The sequence below is a fragment of the Haliaeetus leucocephalus genome, unplaced genomic scaffold, assembly GCF_000737465.1.
Source record: "Haliaeetus leucocephalus isolate CR32 unplaced genomic scaffold, Haliaeetus_leucocephalus-4.0 Scaffold555, whole genome shotgun sequence".
Taxonomy (NCBI): domain Eukaryota; kingdom Metazoa; phylum Chordata; class Aves; order Accipitriformes; family Accipitridae; genus Haliaeetus; species Haliaeetus leucocephalus.
Window position 1 is genome coordinate 11,735,265 of NW_010972991.1, and position 21,017 is coordinate 11,756,281.

The 21,017-nt window shown below is 35.0% G+C and overlaps 1 protein-coding gene across 1 annotated transcript in view; it reads left to right on the forward strand.

Annotated features, from left to right (window-relative positions):
• Nucleotides 1-14,200: 14,200 nt before the first annotated feature.
• CSMD3 (CUB and Sushi multiple domains 3) overlaps nt 14,201-21,017 on the forward strand; it is a 659,839-nt gene continuing 653,022 nt past the window's right edge. Inside the window, exons 1-2 of the mRNA XM_010577127.1 lie at nt 14,201-14,282; nt 19,710-19,932. Coding sequence (XP_010575429.1) covers nt 14,201-14,282; nt 19,710-19,932 — 305 coding nt within the window. The remainder of the gene's footprint in view (nt 14,283-19,709; nt 19,933-21,017) is intronic.

Below are 21,017 nucleotides of genomic sequence, written 5' to 3' on the forward strand. Positions count from 1 at the left end.
AGGTTAATGGTTGGACTTAATGATCTTAAAGGTCTTTTCCAACCTAAACAATTCTGTGATTCTATGATTCTAGATGGTGCCATAATAAACATCATTAATAATGTACTTCTACTCACCTCCTTACTACCCTCTGTACCAACATGTTATCTTTCACCCTGATGTGCTGCTCAATTTATGGTCTTTAAAAGGCTTTTGTGAAGGACTTTGTCCAAAGATTTTTAGGCATTCAGATAAGTCATAGCTATTGTTTTTCCTCTGTGACACTATTTTGATGACTCTGTAGTCTTCAGACACAATTTTTGTTTGTTTTTCTTGTAGTCCATGTTGTGTTAACTTGCTCCATTGACACTGTCTGGATTGTGCTTTTCTGAATGACATGACTTTCATGATCGTTTTCATCAGTTCTCCAAAAACTGAAGTATCAATAGCCCTTTAGTTACCAGTTTTCCTTAGTAGTCTTGCGAAAATGATAATGCTATCTAATTCATTGCATCTTAACTGTCTATATAATTTGAAAATTAAAATTAAGAGAGTATTTTATACCAATTTGCCTGCAAAACAAATAAACTGAATAATATATGACTGGGTTTTTTGCTTTCTATTTCTGAAGGTGGAGGGGTGGAGTGAGGGGCATGGAAGATACCCAGTGAGCCTGTTTTGAATGGAGGTCTTCCAAATCTAATGTAAATGTTCTGATTACTGTTAAAGTCCTTACATCCAGATCCTGTAAAAACTACAACACACAGTCCCCTCCTTGTCCTGTCTCATTCTAAATATATTTTAATTGCAATAATGAAACAAATATTTTACAGTGTGTTTTGTACTATAATAAAGGAGAAAAAAAAATACTAGTGGCAGAAAAGAAAAGAACATTTCATTCAGAACTGTTCTGCTGATTCTGCAGATAGGACTTTCCTGTCCTTTATTTTGGAGAATTATTATAGGCTTTTTGTTAATGAGACATTTACAGATGTTTAAAGGGCAATGTACTTTATAGATAGCATCGTGTAGAGCTGTAGTGGCTTTCCTTCTCTTTTTTTCTTAAGTCTTGATCTTCAGGTGGTATGGTTATCTTAGCTCAAAGTCAATGTAGCTGTGTCATTCTGTAATCATTTAGGCCTGATCCTCATGAATTAATGATATGATGTACAAACTCTGTTCTCCAACTTTTTATATAAATGTTTTGCCATAACGAATCCCAAGAAACATTAAGTTAAAGAAAATTAAAGAGAAAAGTGGCCAGGAATGTCATAATTTGTGAACCCAGTAACAACTCAGTGTAAAATCCAGAAGTGTTCTTTCATCTTTCTTGAGCTCATTAGCTGTAATAATCTTCCTGATTCTGGGTCACTCATTGAAGTGTAAAACTCACAGGGATATGATTATATTTACCTGTTGTTAAGACTTAATTTTTTTTGACATCTAGGGACTGATGAGAAGGGTAACTGTAGCTAATGTTTCTGCATTATTCCCTAGGCATTTTACAAATCTTGTAACTTGGCCACATGGAATATTCCAGCATATTTCTCTACAATATCTCAATGTCGTCTTCCTTTGTAGCAGGTAATGCAAGCCACAGGAAGGTTACTAGCTTAAGTAGGCAATAAATTCCCATAACATGAAGTTTAAAAGACAGATCAAGAGATGTTTTCTCTGATGATACATTTTAAAAACAACTACTCTTGACAATCAATTAATATTTTCTTTTATTTTATTCCTAAAACTACTTATCTCCACTTTTTTTTCATTTTAAACAGTAATCTGAGGGAAGATTAGAGAAATAGTATTTAAACAAATTGTCAAAAAATGCATAAAAAAATTGAAGCAGAAAAAAGTAGTATACAATTTATTGCAATGAAAACGAGTAAGAAATGAATGCATGCAGAAGCTAGGAGCAAATACTGAAAAAAATTTTAAAAATGGAGTAACTGAATGAAGCAAATATTTAATGAAACAAAAGTAGCAAAAATGAAAGCAGATAAGCTTACCAAGACATTAAAATATTGTCCATCATACAATGATAGAAATACAGTATTGTTTACAATTTTCCACTTACATGGGAATTTTAGTATCTTGTGTGCTAAGTAACATTAATTATCAAAGGTAAGGATATACAGAAACGTTCAATAAGTAATATAATGTTATTTTAATTTTTCTTCTCTTGTTACATAGTACATTAGGAAAATTTAATGAGAATATTTGTGCAAAAACACTTGTAAAGGAATGCTTTTTAATGATGGCACAAATAGGGTGCTGTGTTATTTCAAAAACTAAGATGTATTTAGTTTTAAGTACAGTATTTAACACTCAGAAGGAAATCTGTTAAGCAGACTGGTGTTACCTGCTATTTTTTCCAAAGTATGGGTTTAATATAAAATTGGGACCTTCAATGTTTATAGATTTTAAATGAAAATAAAATCTATATCTTATATCTTTATAAAAACAGAAGCTTTAATTGCTTGTGAATTGCAAGAAGCAAGTTGTTTTGATTTACTCCTCCTTACAGGAAAAAAAATCAATTCATAATTTCATAGAGGCATGAACAACTCTTTAAATAGATTATTTCAATTATTCTTGCTGTTTATTACTCCGCATGGGATCATTAACCCTACAAACATTTAGGATTACAGATTTACATAAGCAAAGTATTAATCAAATCTACATGCAAAGCAGAACAGAATGTCTCATGTTGAGAATGTGCTTAATTGTTTTGCTGAATAGGACCATCTAGGAAGACGTTACCCACAACGAATGATTTATCTTTGCCAAAATGTTGTAAAGAAAAAATACAGATTTTTATGAACTGTCGATAAGGTAATAAAGTACAATGAAAGGCAGAAAGTTAAATCTTCTGATTTTCTCCATTCTGAACATAATTTTGAAATATACCTCAATGTTATTAAATTATATGTTTCATTAGATGGATAGGGTTGGGGTTTTTTTCATTGTTTTATAATTTCTGCTGGACTACGATGGGGGGGGCAAGTGAACAATCTTTGCAAAGTTGTTTTGTGAACAGAATCGTAAAGTGTAAAAAGGAAATAAGATCTAGAGAAAGTGTCCTGTATTTTCTAAATATATTGATTATTCATGTAAGTGAACAGTCTGATTCTTATCAGGAGCTGCCTTATTTGCAGCATTTCTGAATATTAGGACACATCCTTGGGTATCTAATCTCCTATTTCAAAACACTGATAATGGATGGGTTTCATTTGGTGTTTAATACATTAAGTCCTGTGTCAATTAAAAAAAATCACAATTAAAATAAATTCTTATTTCCTCTTTAAGTTCTTATAAGCATTTTTCAGACAAGTACAAATGCAGTGTGCACTAGCATGATTCTTTCTGAAGGTAGGCTCTTGGAGTTGTCCCCATGGTTTGTTTTGGTTTTGCAGTACTGAGAAGTCCTCTCTGAATTTTCATATTGCCCATGTGCTGAACTTTCAGAGAGCTTTAATGAACTTTTAAGCTTTGAATGCAGCCGCAGAATCCAGTCAGAGAGATATTCAGCTTCTTGAAACGAAGATCTGCTATTTTTAAGCTTTCTGGTGCGTTCTAAGAGTTACCCTATTAATCAACCCAAATCATGGTAACAATGTTTAGCCTTGATATACCACTTCATATTACACATTCAAAGAGCCTTTCCAATATTAACAATTACATTGTGTTAGTAGCACACAGTTACAGCCTAGCAATCTGGATTTTTGAATGCACTGAGCAGCAGTTACATTCCCTCCCCACAACATAAATCGTATGCAGTTTGCCGCAGTAATTGAAAAAAGTCAACACGTTCTTTACATACAAGAAGTAAGTGCTATTTTTTAAAAGTTGTTAGGTTCACTGTGCATTGATTTCAGCTTATTACACTGCATTAATAACTTAGTCACATCCCTCAAATTACAACAAAGTAATTAAGAGAAACAGAAAAATATAATTACCTTTTGTTTGAAAATTCTGTAATTTCCATGCAGACTGGGTAAATTATTCATACTGGGTGTGGATTCCATTTTCATTTCATGCACTGATAGCATAATCACATAGTCCTAATTATAGAGATAGTAAATAAGAGAGAAAAGAATATACCACCCCTCACTCCTGTAGAAACTTCTGTTGGCACACTAAGGGCTAATTAAAATTCATTATTGCGTCAGATTTTGCACAGATACAGAAGTTTTGTAACAAAAAGAAGATAAGATATTTTGTGTGGGAAGGAGGAAGACAGAGGGTTACTGTTAAGGTGTTTTTCAGTGAGTACTATTTTTCCTCTCTAGCCCTTGTTTGAATGCTTACGGTTATTCCCTTAAAGCTATTCCTGTTGCTCACTGGTGTAACATGAGCTGGGATGCTCTAAAAAGAAACCCAGTGTAGAGCATTCATTTGTACCAGCTGCAGAGCTGATACAATTTTCACCATGTTTTTCTTGAAGAGCTGGTTAAGCAGTACTGCCACTACACACTGTTCTCTCCCTCTTCACTGCCGTCTCTCCATCAACTCCACTCTGTGCACATAAAGGTCTGATTCTAGGATTTGAGACTCTGTCCTGGGATTCCCTGCATCTCCCTCTCCTACAGAGGGAGAGAGCAGCTGAGCAGCCTACTTACCTTCTGTACCTCTTGGAGCTGGGAGGAACCTGTTATAGGGAGAGGGAGATGAAGAAAACAGCTTGATGCTTCTGCCATTACCAACAAGAAGTGATGGCTTCAGTTAGTACTGATGGAAAATGCTGACAGATTTCTCCTTGCAATGCTGGCCATCTTGCATTCTTCTGTGCATACTACAGTGATGGCAGCAACGATGGCAACTCTGTGTTGTAATGTGTAGGTAGGAAATGGAGACCAGATTTTGAGTATGCACTACTTGGCTACCTGGCCCTCATCTCCTTCAGGAAAAGCAAAGGAAAAGAAAGGACTGTGAACCTTACAGGCTTAATTACAAGTAAATACTGAGGATTCTAAGCAATTGCCCAGTTTTGCCTGATTTTACTCCTGTCCTTGTCTTGCTTGGGAAGAAAAAAGGCATTAATATAATAATTGGAAAGGACTAAAATGCAGATGTATCTTAGGCAGGATTCTTTCACTTGACATTAGGCACCTGCAGAGCCAGTGTCTAAGTTGATCTAGGTATTTAAATCTGTGTTATAGCCAACCGAGACTATACGGAATCAGTTTATTTGATTGCAGTCTGATTTACACGACTAAGTGCCGCTGAATCTGTTGTCCAGCACTCCACTGATAATAACAGGAGCCTTGCTGTTAGGACATTGTAAACACCCACATTTAATCAAATTTTGCTCTTTGTATCTCATTTGTAAGCAGATGAAAGAAGAATAAATGTCAGTAGTGGAACATAAGGATGACTTAAACCCCTGGACTGCATTCAGCAGTTAGATGGTTCTGGATACACTGGCAGAGGAGTCACTGGACATACAATTACAGCTGGAAAACAAATCTGCTTTTACAGAAACAGAATATAGAGGTTTGCAAATTTGGCTTTGATCCTAAGTAACAACTTAATGAGAGCTAAGACACCTAGAAGATAAGAGCATGAAGCTGACTTGCAAGTAACCTATGTCCAGTACTCTGCAGGACACATAAACTGGGAGAACACAGAGAACAAGGACTTGAAGTCAGATTTTGAATAGCCCAGTAAAAACTGTGAACAGTTAGTTACTACATGAGATGTCATTTTTAGTTGGACCAGAAGTTCATGCTGGCATTAAGAAACCTTAATAAAAATATATTTGGATATACATTCGAAGAAGATTTGATTTAACAAATTTTGATTATATGGCAAAAACAAAAATGAAGTTATATCCAAACATTCCATTCAATTCTGCTTCCAGCTGCACCAACCATCACTGAACAGACAGTGCCACACAAGATGGTCAGATCTTCTCTGAGACAGGCGCTTTGATTCAGTCAAAGCTTTTTGACTCTGGTGCAGTCTTTTACCATGCCCCACTATTCTGGTTTTTTTTTACCAAAACTCAATCCAAATTCCATGTACTTGCCTCAGACTGAGCACGATGAAACTATACACTGCACATTTATAGTATGATTCTGCTTGTCAGATAGCAGGATCAAACGATGCTGTTTCTGTTGTAATCTAGGGACTAAACACAGATCTTAAAATATACTCCCCTGGTAGTAAACAAAGTTGCCACCTGTGTCCTTAAGGTTTCTACTGGTATTGTGGCTGGTGTCTTCAAGACACGCAGATCTTCCTCAAAATTGCTGTGAGAAAATATTCACAACCTTTGAAGGAAGTCTCTGTGGGTTCTTCTTGAAGGACTTGTATTGCAGTCCTTTTTTGGATTCCCCAAATCCCACTTTCTGCAAGAAGTAAATACTTTAATCTTGATATACAACAATGCACTCTGACTTTCTAAACTACTAGAAAGTCTTCCTTCTTATGAACAAATCCTATACCTTATGCAGGATGAGACTGAGCATTTCCTTATCACAGTGGCCAGTGGTGTATTAGAATGAACATTTTATTTTTCTAAAGAAGTATTAGAGATATGTGCTTTGCCTGCCTTAGTATCTATCTATCAGTCTATCTGTTTTGTGGCATTCACACGTAGACATGTATACTGACATCAAATGTTTTCATAATGCTACCCATGAAAAAGGCAGCCTCTGTATTAGTCTTTGTTCTGTTATAAGCAACATTTTCAATTAATCCAAAGAAGCAGGGAATCAGTGACCAACAACACAATAACCTGCCTTTGGTTTAGGAAAAAAAAGATTTTAAAAAATGGGCCTCTTAATATTTATACCAAGGTGCCAGAAAGATCAAATGCTTATTTTTTTAATATTAAAATAAAAATCAAAGTACACAGTTTTTAAAGATTTACAAAAATAGTGCCTCCCACCTGAAAATTTTGTTAGGTAAGACACTGCTATTATCTAATATTTAATAATGAGAATACGACTGATTCAGCCTGAGAAAGACACGTAGGTCTCTCTTCTTGTTTGGAATTGAACAAGCTTTAATACTCTACTGAGATTCTTTACTACTGAGAATGTCTCAATGCAGTAGAATTTGTTTCAAAGTAATAGCTTTCCTGTTAGAGCTAGTTTGTCATGTCAGAGGGGATGATTATTCATGATAAGCCAGTGGCACTATTACCAGCAATTTTTTAGAAATGGGGGGTACTGAGTAATTTCAGAAATATTAGCTACTGAAAGCAGACATCAGTACTGCAGAATGGATGAGACACTTGGAGTAACAGTTGCCAAAAGGTGAAATAAGCTAAAACCAGGGAGCACATCAATTAAAGATGTAAAGTCACATAATTTAATAGAAAATTGTGGTTTGCTTACTTCATAAGAAAACACACAGGCCCCTGCTGAGTATTAATGCCTAGGAGAGAGAAACTGAATGTCCAAGGCTACGCCTTGGGCTATTATATAACAAATCATCATTAAGTCTCAAGAAATAATTAGCACCATTTTTTTTTGGTGCTGATATAAGATGAAACCCAAGAAGAAAGACTCAGACCAGACATCTACATTTTTCCTAGGCATAAAGTGTTTGCATAGGAATAGTAATAATGTAATAGTATGTAAGAGGCGTTTGTGAATTATTAATACCTAGTGCATTTACTAAAGTCTGTCCAAATTCCAATCTGTAGATACTGCAAAAAGTAAGTAATATGCCAAATTCCTTTGCCCCTTACAAATGAACATGAAGATATTTAACCAGCAATAAAATCTCGGTATTTACAAGAATAATTTATTCAAATAGAATGGTATAACTGTTGTCTCAAACAGTTTTACATGCCAAGTTAAACTACGCCATCCAAGTCAGAACTATTTATCTAAATATTTTTGCTTCCCATTTCTGCAACTTCAGTGCTGTGCTGTTTGCCTTTATTGGTTTTCTTTCCATCATTAAATGTTTTTATATATTCCTTTTCTACAGAAATTCTTCAGTCTGGCTTTTCATGTAACCATTTTGACTAACTTTGTTCTGCACCCCAAGTTCGGGTGACCCAGCATTTTTGGTTAGAAGATGTTGTTGGCAGGAATATGGAAACGGGTAACTGGTCAGTTCTGGAGAACAAATGGGTTTTTCTTTGATGCTGGGACAGAGTGGTTGGGTTTTTGTTAGTTTCTCTGTTATTTTCAAGGGAGGAAGGAAAGGAAGACACCACTTATTGGTACCATTAAATATTTATTCCTCTTTCTCCTTTCTGCAAATGGTCACAATGTAACTCCAGGTTTTAACTAGCCAGGCAGAGAGAAAATTCAGCTTTTCTTGATGGTGTTGACTCTACGTGGTGATTTTTATCTCACTTGGTAGACTGGCAAAATCAGCTGCAGTGAATGAATCAGTTAATGTGCTCTCCCTTGTGCCTTTCTCTGTAATTCACTGTCATAGTAAGGACAGCTGCCCAGGGAAACTGCTTATCGGCTGAAGTATAATACCTAGTTATTCACATAAACTCCCAACTTTTTACCATAATATGCTGGGCTCCTCCTTGACAGCTTGAGGTATGCAGTTCATTCGACTGCCTCTACAATGAAGCAGGTTGTCTCTGGAAAGGACCAGGATAAATATATAGAATAATAGCAACAGCTTCAATGGTCCTGGGGCCATTGGGACCAAAATAAAACCTGAAATAGCACTTGACTATATTGCTTGGCTCTATAACTTTTTAGCATTGTTCTCTCTATTAAATGTTCTAAAAAATTAGGTCATTTCAAGAAGCTATCAATTCCAGAAAGTTGAACACCTTTGTAGTCCTCCTGTTGTAGAGTAGTATTGTCAGCAGTTTTATCACCTTTTCTAGAAAATTTTTCATGACTTTGCAGTATTTTCCAATGTATAGAGAAGTAGACCTTCTCTGTTTTTCTTTTTAGCCAATTATTTTATTTGTTAAATACTACATATTTTAGAGTAAAACCTTCCAGTGGTGATGTTTGCTTTTTAAATAGAAATAATTAGTGGGAATTAATGTAATATAAACAATATTGATAATACTAAATTTATTGTTTTAGTGATATCAATAAATGAGGTCTCATTAAAAAATCTTACAAACTGACATAACTCCATGATTAAAGATGCTCTTCTTTTTCTCCTATTTTTGATCTTGCCTCAGTCTATACTGCTTCAACTGACTACTGAAATCTATATTATGGCTTATGAAAAAAAAAATTATGACATATAGAAAGACGTATATGGTAAAGATGTTAATACTTTGACCTACTGCAAATTTAGAAATGTACAATGGGAATTCATTCAAAATTAAAATATTAACAGAACTGACAATATCTGAGAAATTACCTTTGCATTCAGACACATGAAAGCATTAAAAAAAATCGTAAGTCTGTAGACTTATAGATGAGAAGAATATTTTTTTTTGTTGTAAAAGGCTGCTTCAATAAAAAATTACTTTTTTTAGAAAGTTTATGAGTAAATGAAGACAGAATTAATTTATGTTTTTAAAAAAGATCTATGGTAGTTCTTGAGGAAACCCTATTACAACATACATTATCTTAAGAAGTGGACATAAAACATTGTTCTTCAAAAGACTATTACTGACTAAACTTTCTGGTTGGTCTAGTGTTCTTTATGTCTGGAGGTTTTGGTGTGTTTTATTTTACAAAAGTCCTAAATACCTCAGTACAAACACTTCAGTTTAATAACCTATCATTAAAATCATAAACAGATTTACTACAAACGCTGTGGTAATACCTGTTAAAAGTTCAAAAAATAAAGGGATACGAGACAAAATTTGTTTAAAATCTGTAGCTTGATATGAAATTCCTAATTCATAAAATCTGACTTCAAAAAGAAAAATATGTAGAAATATAATGCTTGAATATCTACCATTGACAATCATTAGTTTCCAAGTTGTTTAAATTGTTCTCCCTTCACTTTTAAAAACTGTGTCAGAAACTGTTCCATAGCGTCAAATCCTTTGTGATAAGTTCTTCTGACCTCTCTGCATTCAATTGACCCTTATATAGTCTGTGGCTCTCTGATTTTTGAAGAAGTGGTGGCATTTTTTCATTATTATATGATCTAGAAAATGAAAAACAGAAAACCCACCCCAGTGTGCTCTATTGTCACAACGGTGTGTTTCTCTATGTGTCTACTCATGGAAGGACATTTTTTGCTTTACTCTATAGTGATCTTCACCGTATTTTCTCTTTTTAACTTCTGTTCCACTTGCGCATCTTCAGAAAAGCTGTATTTGCCAATACATTCACTAAAGGGGTTGTGATCCTGCCTATTTAATTCAAATCTGTCTGCTATTTAACTCAAAAAGTTTTGTCACTGTTTGGAGTAGATCAAAGACTACTGTTGGGTTTTCCAACTGCTGCTTCCCTTTATTCTGAACACATCTTTAATTTTGCTGCCCTCAGGTAGTTTAGGCTGTTGTAGAGCACATGGAGTGCATTTGGTACAATGGTCCAAACCCCATAGTAATGGCATCCATCACAGAGTAGCTATTGTCATCAAGTTTTTATAGATGTTTCACTGAGAATGGCAAAGTTTCAGAAGTATAAAATGTTAGGTAGATTTTTTTTTCATCCCAAGTTTATAGCAGAGTTTCAAAGGTCTGAATTTTCATGTGGTCTAAAGCAAAAAGGGTTTTGTTTTTTAAAAATTACATCTCTTCTCAAGGTAAACCCTGTAAATAAATGAGAAGAATTTCTAGGTTGTTTACATCAGAAGCAATCTAAGCTGCCGTAGAAGGTTGTCTGTTATTTTTTGAAAGGAAACAATATAGGAAGACCGTCTGCAGTAGTGTACAGTAAATACTGAGTCATTCCTGTGTTCAATTTCTATTGGCAGAAACTTAAAACAGAGCCTTAATTTTCTCCTGATTTTCCAGCACTGAGTCTTCAAAGTCTTTTCTAATCTTGTTGAAGTCACTTCAAACCAGCATCATATTTATTTAATAATGTTTATTTACTATCTGAATACTTACTGGAACTTTTTTCATCATTCTGGGTTTTCTTCCCCCTTCTCCTCCCTCCCTTTTTGAGTTTGACTAAATCTATGGTGTTTTAGAAGGATTATGGAAACTGTGGGGTTTTTTTCTTTTTTTTCTCTAAAGCTATATACTAATTTCAACAGGTTGCTTAGATTTGCAATAATCTGTTCTCTGTCACTTATCTTGAATTACTGCAAGATTTCAAACTACCAGATGTAACGTACTGTAATTGTGTTTTTCTTTTTTTTTTCTTCACTAGATTAAGTCTCTGTGTGAATTTCATTACAGGGGTCCATATCCCAGATCCTAGATTTTAATGAACCAGCTTATAATAGGAAAGGTTTACTGTGTATGCCAGTGAGCTTTGAATTTAAGGAATTCAAGTCAGCATTATATTGACTATTCTGCTGTTACATTACAGTGTGAAAACTGTAATTAAGGTTTTTGGACATTTGAACTTTAATTTAAAAGTGTAGTAATAAACATTTCTTAATTTCTTCAGAAGTTACTTTTGTTTTAACTTTTTTGGTTAAAAAGGGTATTTGCTTATATTCCACTAGCACCAAGAGTGAAGACTCTTGAAACAGCTTATTGTGTGACTGTTTCCCTTTTTTAAGAATTCTGATATTTACCATTTTCACAGTATTGTTAATTAATTATTCTGCTGTGGACAACTTAATTTTGTCTTTTTTATTTTTTTAACAAATACATCTTTTTAAGCCCTGTTATCTACTTATATCCTAGAGACCCACAAACCTGTACTTTGCAGCAAAATCTTTTCTCTACCAACACTTAAAATATAATAAGAAATAAATACAACAGTAATGAAGCTCTAAAATCAAAATATTTCATGGATTCAACCAAATGGTAAACTACTTCAGAAGTTTTAGTTTGATCTGCTATTGCAGTGGTTGTATAATTCTTTCAACAACTCATCTTTACATTGGAATCTCTGTTCATATCTTTTCCACAGAGTAAATTTCCCATGTAATCAAACATGAGATCTGCATTAATTAATTTTCAGCCATACTTTTTATATGGTATTCTCTTTAGGGCTGCTGGGAAGATTCCTGGATGAATTTCTGTTTGTATGCTGGTTACTTTTCACTTTTCAAGTGGAAGAACTGCAGGAAGAGTAGGTAGAAGAATAAAAGAGTGCAGGGTCAGAGTACTAATGAAGGTGCTTTTCACAATTGGTTCTCCTAAAATGAGGAAGTCATAGCTCAAAATGTTTATTTTTAAACACAGAGAGATAAGCAGGGTGGCCAAATGCCACTGAGGCCAGAAATTCTATTATTTGAAATCCAAATGTTGTTTAAAAACCCCAAACACCTTTAATATCTATCTGCAATCTCTCCAAACATAAGAAATCTTATTTCCCTACAAGTCTGGCAGCGCTAGCATGTGTGACGGGTTTTAAATATGGCAGGCTTTCAATCCCGGAGAGGATTTTTAATTCATTCTGTGATGAGATTCCAAATGTCCTCTCTTGTTTTTATGTCTAGTTCAATTGCCCAGATGTTTGTCACATCTGAAAGATTACCATTCTCTGGCTGCATGAGCAAGGAGGCAGTTATTTTGGAACAGATGATCCCTTGTCTGCAAAGCATTTGAGATATTACATGAGGAATAGGAGAGAAGTAGTGAAATATCCTTAGAAGAGAAGTTAATTACATACTGGGGATAAAATCTTGAGTGTATTTCAGCTGACTTTGTTGAAATCAGACTTTCATCTGTGGTGGTGGTAGCAATGCTTTTAAAATAGAAGCAGAAGACTATTCGCTGTCGAAGAGTTACATACAAACCAAAGTAATTAAGTGCCTAAGGGTAAGGGGAAAAACACCTATATTTTCCTGTGAAAGTGACAATCTTCTGTTGAATGACTTACAGGGTGGTAGATTTATGTTATATCTCTTTTAAAGTTCCTTAAAGACTGACGACACTACTGAAGTTAAAGCCTTTTAGTTTTCAGTTATAGGAAATGACTAACAGTTTTCTGTTGTAGAACAAGAAATACACACAATGACAATAAATATTTATTTCAATATATGTAACAAAAAAGTTGTGGATGCTTTTGTTAAATGAGATGTAGTCGTTTATTTTGCCACCTTGCCATTTTAAGCCTTCTGCTCCTCAGGATGCATTCCATGTGAACATGAGCCATCTTGCTGTTTTTAGACTTTATGTTTCTTAAAAGAAGAAACATGCTCAATGTTGACATGAGGGGGCAGAATCTTTTGTCCCTCTTCCAGTTTTCACAGCTGAGACAAGTGGAAGACAACACTAAAATATTTCTGAGCCGCTTTCAGAAAAGGTGGCTGAAACAGAGATAAGAAATTACTCTTTGGAGGAAAAACAGTACTTCCATAAAGTTCTTCAAATGCAGTGATAATTACTTTACAGTGATAGCTTCTTTTTGGCTGGTATTCTGTACCAGTTCCACTGAGTTTGTTATAGGGTTTCCAGCCAACCCTACCAAATGATTGGAAAAGTCATTTTGGCACCTTGTTATAGCTTATGCAAGGGCAAGACAATCTATCTTACCCAATTATTTGCAAAGAAGTATAACCATCTTTTCTCATAACCTTAAAATGATACAAACCATAGATAAAGAAAGAGTCTTAAAACAAGCTTCTTTTGAACACTTTATAATGTCTACATATTGGCACAATTTCCAGTAAGCTGTGCAGAGAATAAGCATTCAAATATCTTGTTTGTGAAAGCAAATGATTTTAAGAACAAACTGAAATGAAATGGCAATCTAGTTAAGAAATCCTAAATTTCTTGGAACTCAGCTGATTTTCACAGAGGCGCTACAATGGTGTTCTTCTTAGATTGTGCACCTCACAAACACAAGATTTTTGTGGTTTTTACAAGGCTTTATTAGGCATATCTGGAATTTCTCTAGACTAAAGAAAACAGCCTAAAATCAAGGAAAAAGCATTATATGTAAAAAAAAAAGAATGATTGACAAAAATAGAAAGCAAAAAAATCCAACCCACAGAGATAGATGTAACCACTTAAAAAAGAAAAAAATCACATAATCAGTCTGTGGTTATTTGGGTTTTTTTAATGGTCAGGTGAAATATTAAATGTAGACTTTGTTCAACTGGTAGAAAGCTCATTGTAAAAGCTTGTGGGAAGGATTCTTTGAAGTACAGAGTATTGGGTTAAATAGGCATGGAGGTCCATATGAATACAAGATAGACATTTCTGAAACAGCAGCAGCTCTAATGCCTTCTAGCTGGTATGGATACCTACCCCACTGCGGGCTACTACAGGGGTGCAGCATACTTTGGTTCTGGTGTGCTGTGGTGCAGGGTGGCTGCTGGTATGTGCACCTTCCATGCCTCTCACAGGAGGAAAATGAGACTCAGAAAAAGCCAGGGGGTTATAATGTTCTGGTAGAAATGGACACCAGTGAGTGTCCTCAGTGTAAAAGTCACCAGCCACACCTGTTATCAAAGCACAGTAGAGAAAGAAAGAAGTATGCAAGTATTTGAGGGAGGCAGAGATAAAGGTGGAGAGTAGGAAGGAACTAGATCCACTACATTAAAGGAGGCAATTATCTTCCATGTTTGTACTGATGTGAAAAAAGCCAATAAAACTGTGTTGGAAGTTGAGGTTAGAGAAAGGAAGCTTCTTTTGTGCAGAAAAGAGGCTTATTGGGAAATGGAAAAGCATAAATGGAAGAGAACTAACGATGAGAAGAGATAAAAAGGTAAATTTCAAACATAGTCCGAAGTAAAATACAGTCATTACATCTGATGAGAGCTTCCTCTTCTCCATTTTGTAAATGGGCTCAAAGGTCTTGGTGTAAGGCATGTCAGAACAATTAAAATGATAGAGAAGCTGAGATGGTTTAGAAAGAAAGATTGTGTATATATTTTCCAAATAAAGGAAGGATTGGTAGGAGGGAGAAAAGGGTTCACAAAACAGGGAAGGGTTCACATCACTATGAAATCTATCACTGTAGCATTTCAATAGGTTCTTTGAAGTGCTAACAAACACATGTGAGAGTATAATATGAAACTACAAAAGCAAGAGGTTTCAGAAACAGGACTATAGGAGAGAATAAGGAAACAAGAAGGATGAACACACAGGCACCATAAAACCTGAGGTGATGATAATGCAAGTCAACAGAAAGAGAATCTAGCACAACAGAAGAGAATTAGGAGAACAATCCTTCCTAATTTATGGTCATCATGAAAATTAACTGCTCCTTGCTGCCAAAGACAGTCAGGTGATCAAAGATCACAAATAGAAAAAGGTGTTGCAGAAACATGCAAAGAGCAGGAGACACAAGTGAGTAAAGTTGATGGATTCTACATGGAAGAGGACTACCATCTTGGGGGAAAAAACCAATTTTGCAAATAGGTAGCTTGCACAAAAAAAGGGAGATGAACATGGATCACATGGCTAAGGAACACTTTAGGATATGATTGTGCTTTAAGGTGAGTGCAAGTGAAAGAGATGAAAGAAGATCAGGATATCAGAAAAGACAGAATCAAAAAAGCAGCATGTGAACAATTCATCTTCCCTTTTCTCAGCTTGCTCTTAAGGTAAATGACAGCAAGTATTAAATACCTCTTTAAAAGGAAATACATAAGCAACTTAGAAATGTGTAAATGCATTAATCAAGGCAGACACTGTCATTATCTTATGGTGATGACTACTATTAAAGGATACCTTAACCAAAGGAGATTAAACAAAAGGTGTGGAGTACTTGGAAGGTGAGAGCTGTAGAAATAGCTATTAAACAGTATAATTGAATGGTCAAGAGGAAAAGAAAAAGACAATCTTGTGTATCGAGTGAGTATAGTTATGGGACAACCAAGGGCAAAGGGTATCGATATGGTGTATTACTCGCTTTGTTAGAAGGCGATGAAAGTCAAATAGATTAAGTAAGAACTGTTGTTACTGTCACTTACTGTAATCCCATAATGAATCAAAGGGTGACTGAAATCAGGAAGAACAGCAGTGTTTTCTGATTTCAATAAATATTTATCCATGTAAAATTGATGAGAATTAAACATCTAAATTTTAAAATCTGGTAGAAAACAATGCAATGGAAAATTTGAATCATACTAACTACTAAGAGAATATCATCAGTGCTGTTGTTCATCTTCACACTTCAACAAGTATTTTTCTTTTCTAGTCTAACTTCAAGCTTTTCAAAATTCTTTCTCTCATGCTTTGAATCAAACCTCTTTAATGAAATACAGTTTGGAAGTAAATTCTGGTTTGAATGCTAGTTCTGAAACCTAGATGAAAAAGATCACAGTGTACGCTATCAGTTATTCCAGCATGAATTTTGCCTTGTGAAAGTAAATGTCATGTTTTCAACATTTGATCAGACCAGTCAGTTAATGCATGTTGTTTATTTTGAATATAACCAAGTTGGTCTGCCAAGGTGAAGAGCATTACAGAATGGATTAATATAAGAAAGTAGAGATTAAAGTGCACGTTGTATGGATTCTGTTGGCATGATTTTTTATTTTACAGACTAAAAGAGTAGACCAATGAAAATCAAACTTCATTGTTTGTTTTTTCCATTCTTGGAATTAAAAATGTATCTTCTGACACGTGTATAGCTGCATTACATTCTGCTGGTTATTGCTGAAAAATATCCAAGTTATATCATCTTGCAGCATATTAATAATTCTCTTTTGTTATAGTTTGGACATAGAGTAAAAGGTATAAGTGGAACTTTTATGTGTCATGGAAATTTGTATTTCATATATATATGTATAGATAGGAACAATTATTGGATCCAATATGAAGCATTACATTCCTTAATAAGTAGTGTGTTATCTCACAGGGTACTTTCTCATTGTTTTGGCTCTGTTCTTTTTTTAGGAAAAAAAAAATTATTTTGGTCACAGAAGACTTATTTGAGTTTTTCTTTACAGCTTGCATTGAATTAACAGAATAGTACATTTGTAATTGATAGCTATCCTGACTTAGATATAGCAACAGTGACACAGGTTCTGAATTACGGAGCTGTATTCTGACATTGAGCCAAAATTCACACTGTGCTTTCCACGCTTGGTCTGGAGAGATGCATAGAAATTAACAGTGCATGCTATTTAATTTTCAAGTCTCTCTCACTCTAAGATTTTTCTCTAATTCAATTGAAGTAGGCCTCAGCAAGAGATTTCTAGGAAAAACTAAATTTATAAATATATGTACACTTAGCAATTTTAAAAGTCTTATTCCAGTAACTATATTTGGCGGGAGGTGCTAGATCTCTAGGATGAAGATCTTATGATGAGTAAATAGTTTAGTTTTGTAAAGTGACTTGCACACAAACTGTATTCCAAAAGATTTTTAAAGTGCTAAATAAAACAGCTGAGCTTAAATAATAAATAATAACACATAAAGGAGATTTAAAAATAGTTTGAGTATATGAGGGAGATGCAGAAAGACATAAATAAAACAGACTCCTAGCAATGAAGGTTGATAACAAATGAAGTGCGTAGGCACTGATATGAAAATGAATTCTCTAAGCTAATTTCCAGTAGAAGGTAAAATTTGCTATACATGTCAGAAGAGGCAAACAAAGCCCTAATTACTTTTCAAGAGGATCTTCCAATCCGTCTCTGTCCAATATATGTATGACATACTCATATTTGTAGTAAAAGAGTAATTACACTTCATAAGAGGCATCTTTTCTCACCATTGGAGATAAATATGAAAAGCCAAGATAAAAATATTGGATGTGTCCCTCTTCTGTTGTCAAGAAAAGTTACTTTACAGTGTAGCAATACAGACTGTAAAATCTGAAGAGATTTCTGCTTAGTACTTAAGAGAAAGGGGTCTCTGCACATTTAGATGCTCAACACAAAGACAAGCTTGTGAATATGCCATAAAGAAGATGATTTAATGAGCTCAAGTATATACATATGTGTATAAGAGACGGCATCTGGTTTGTTTGTTTGTAGTTTGTTATGAAATGTATATCATGTTTCTCTGAAAGAGCATACTGAGCAGCTGAGCGCTTTGTGTTTTTTCTCAGTTGATGAAATCCCCCCACTAGCAGAGGGGGCTTGCTTTGAGCACGCTTGGAGAAGAGAAGCTTTTCGGGGGTGAAAAATGTAAAGCAGGAAAACTGGTCTAATGTTTAGGGGATAAGACAGCAGAAAGCCTGGAAAGGGGATGTAGACCTACAGTCAGACTGCAAAGCTGGTAGAAAGAAAAAAATATCCTAAGGACCTAGAGGAGTTAGGAACTGCTGTAACTGAGCATTAGAATTGACAGCAAGAGTATAGAAAAGGACCTGCCCTGCCAGTACACAGTGACTTGGGGGAGATATTTTTATAATTATTCTTGTTTCTATTTTTTCTCAGAAAATGGATTTTCTATATAAAAAGAAAATTGCTGATAGTCCAAGAAAACTTGGCTTTGGAATGTAGAGGCTATTTCTGACATTTGGGGATAATCATGTTAAAAAGGATCTATTGGCAGATGCACTTTTCACCTTTGACCCACTGTACTGATTTTGGCTGGAATAGAGTTAATTTTCTTCATAGTAGATCTTATGGTGTTATGTTTTAAATTTGTGACCAAAACAGTGTTGATAATACAAGGATGTTTTATTTATTGCTGAACAGTGCTTACACAGTGTCAAGGCCTTCTCTCTTTCTCATGCTGTCCCCCCTAGCAGATAGGCTGGGGATGGGCAAGAAGCTGGGAGGAGACACAGCTGGGACAGCTGGCCCCAACTGACCAAAGGGATATTCCAGACTATATGACATCATGCTCAGTGATAAAAACTGAAGGAAAGGAGAAGGAAGTGGGGAAGGATGTTCACGGTTATGGTGTTTGTCTTTGCATGTAACTGTTAGGCATGATAGAGCCCTGCTTTCCCGGAAATGGCTAAACACCTGCCTGCCAAGGTAGCAAATTAATTCCTTATTCTGCTTTTCTTACATGCACAGGTTTTTCTTTACCTATTAAACTGTCTTTATCTCAAACCACGAGTTTTCTCACTGTTACCCTTCTGATTATCTCCCCCATCCCACCAGGGGGGATTGAGTGAGCGGCTGTGTGGGGCTTAGCTGACTACTGGGGTTAAATAATAACATCCACTTAGGGTCAGTCAAAATACATAAGCTGTTCATCTTAATATTTTATTTAGATATAGAAAAGCTTACTAAGTTCTTTCTGGTTACAAATACACAAGGCAGTTGTTTACACGAGATAATATAATGATGCAACAGATGGCTATTTCACATTGACTCTCTAATTACACAGCTTTCATAAACAAGAATTATTGATTGGAAAAAGCTTGTTCACAATAAATAGCCTTTCAGCCTCTTCCAGTCGCAAAATCTGAGGAGGAGTAACAGAAGGTTAATAGATCCAACCTGTATCAGACCTTCACCAAAAGAAGACTCATTTACTTTGCTCTGGTTGCTTCTCCTCCTTTTTATAAAAAAGGGAATTGACGCAAATACTTTGCCTCATAGGCAATGAAATTTAGTCATAGATGTTGTTTATATATATTTATTTGCAAAGATGCTACCATATGTCTTTATGTAAACAGTATGGAAAACACATTTGTTAGGTGGGTGGGCTTGTTTTGCAATAAGTAGCCAGGATTTGTACTAAAACATGGGGTTTACCTTTCTAAATGCAGTACTTACAAAGAAGTATTTAGATAATTTTTTAGAAATCATTCATTCCAATGATGTATTTTATTGAAGGTTGATACAAAAATGGATTGCTAACTTTTGTTTCCTTGGGTTTTTTTTAGGATTTATTTATACCTGTGGTGGAACATTAAAAGGACTTAATGGCACTATAGAAAGCCCTGGCTTCCCATATGGATATCCAAATGGTGCAAACTGTACATGGGTTATAATAGCAGAAGAAAGAAACAGAATACAGATCGTCTTTCAGTCTTTTGCTCTAGAAGAAGAATATGATTATTTGTCATTGTATGATGGGCATCCTCATCCTGCAAACTTTAGGACAAGGTAAAGAATAAATATTATTAAAATGTAACTTGTATTCATATCTTTAAAATATCTGAGAAAATAGTTAAAGCTAATATTTTTAAGTTATAGATTCTTTCTTATGCAGACTTTAAGGTGCACTTTCCTTAATTAATTTTAAGTGTCTTAAAATCTATATGGTGTGCTTTAATTCTAGTAAAAGTGCTAAAATTAATCTTGTCTCAACAAAACATAATTAATAAGCATATAAGCATGGATAAATGAATGTAAAGTGAATATGCGATGCAGAGGTCTCAGTTTGTGTGATCTGGTAGTGGTGGAACTTTTGTAATCTTTGCAACAGGAGGCTTTTGAGAGAGATAAGAAAAAACATATTTAAGATAGAATAGGTAATTTTTGCAGTTGTGTATGAGCATTTTCTAACACTAAGAGATTACAAGAATGAAAAATCAAGAGTGTGATGGGTCACAGAACATTTTTTATCAGTGTCTACTTCAAAGTCATGGCCCAGATGTCCAATTCTGGAAGGCTGTGGCTTGAGGGATACATAATAAGCAACAGATATATTATCCATACATTTGCTACCTATCTTTATTATCATCTATCTTGATTTCTGTATGACAAGTTGTCATCTACCTAGACTTCTGTAAGGCCTTTGACATGGTCTCACACAATATCCTTGTTGCTAAATAGGAGAGATACAGATTTGATGGGTGGACTATGTGATGGATAAGGCATTGGCGGCGTGGCCACATCCAAAGATTTGCAGTCAACAGCTTAATGTCCAAATGGAGATCAGTAAAAAGTGGTGTCCCTGTGACCAATACTATTCAATATCTTTGTTAATGACAGGGACAGCACGATTGAGTGCACCCTCAGCAAGTTTGCAGATGACACCAAGTTGACTAGTGCAGTTAATTTGCTTGAGGAAAGGGATGCTGTCCATAAGGACATTGACAGGCTTGAGGAGTGGGCCTGTGAGAAGCTCATGAATTTCAGTGAGGTCAAGTGCAACATCCTGCATCTGGGCTGGGGCAATCCTCAGTATCAATACAGACTGGGGATGAATGGATTGAGAGCAGTCTTGTGGAGAAGGACTTGGGGAT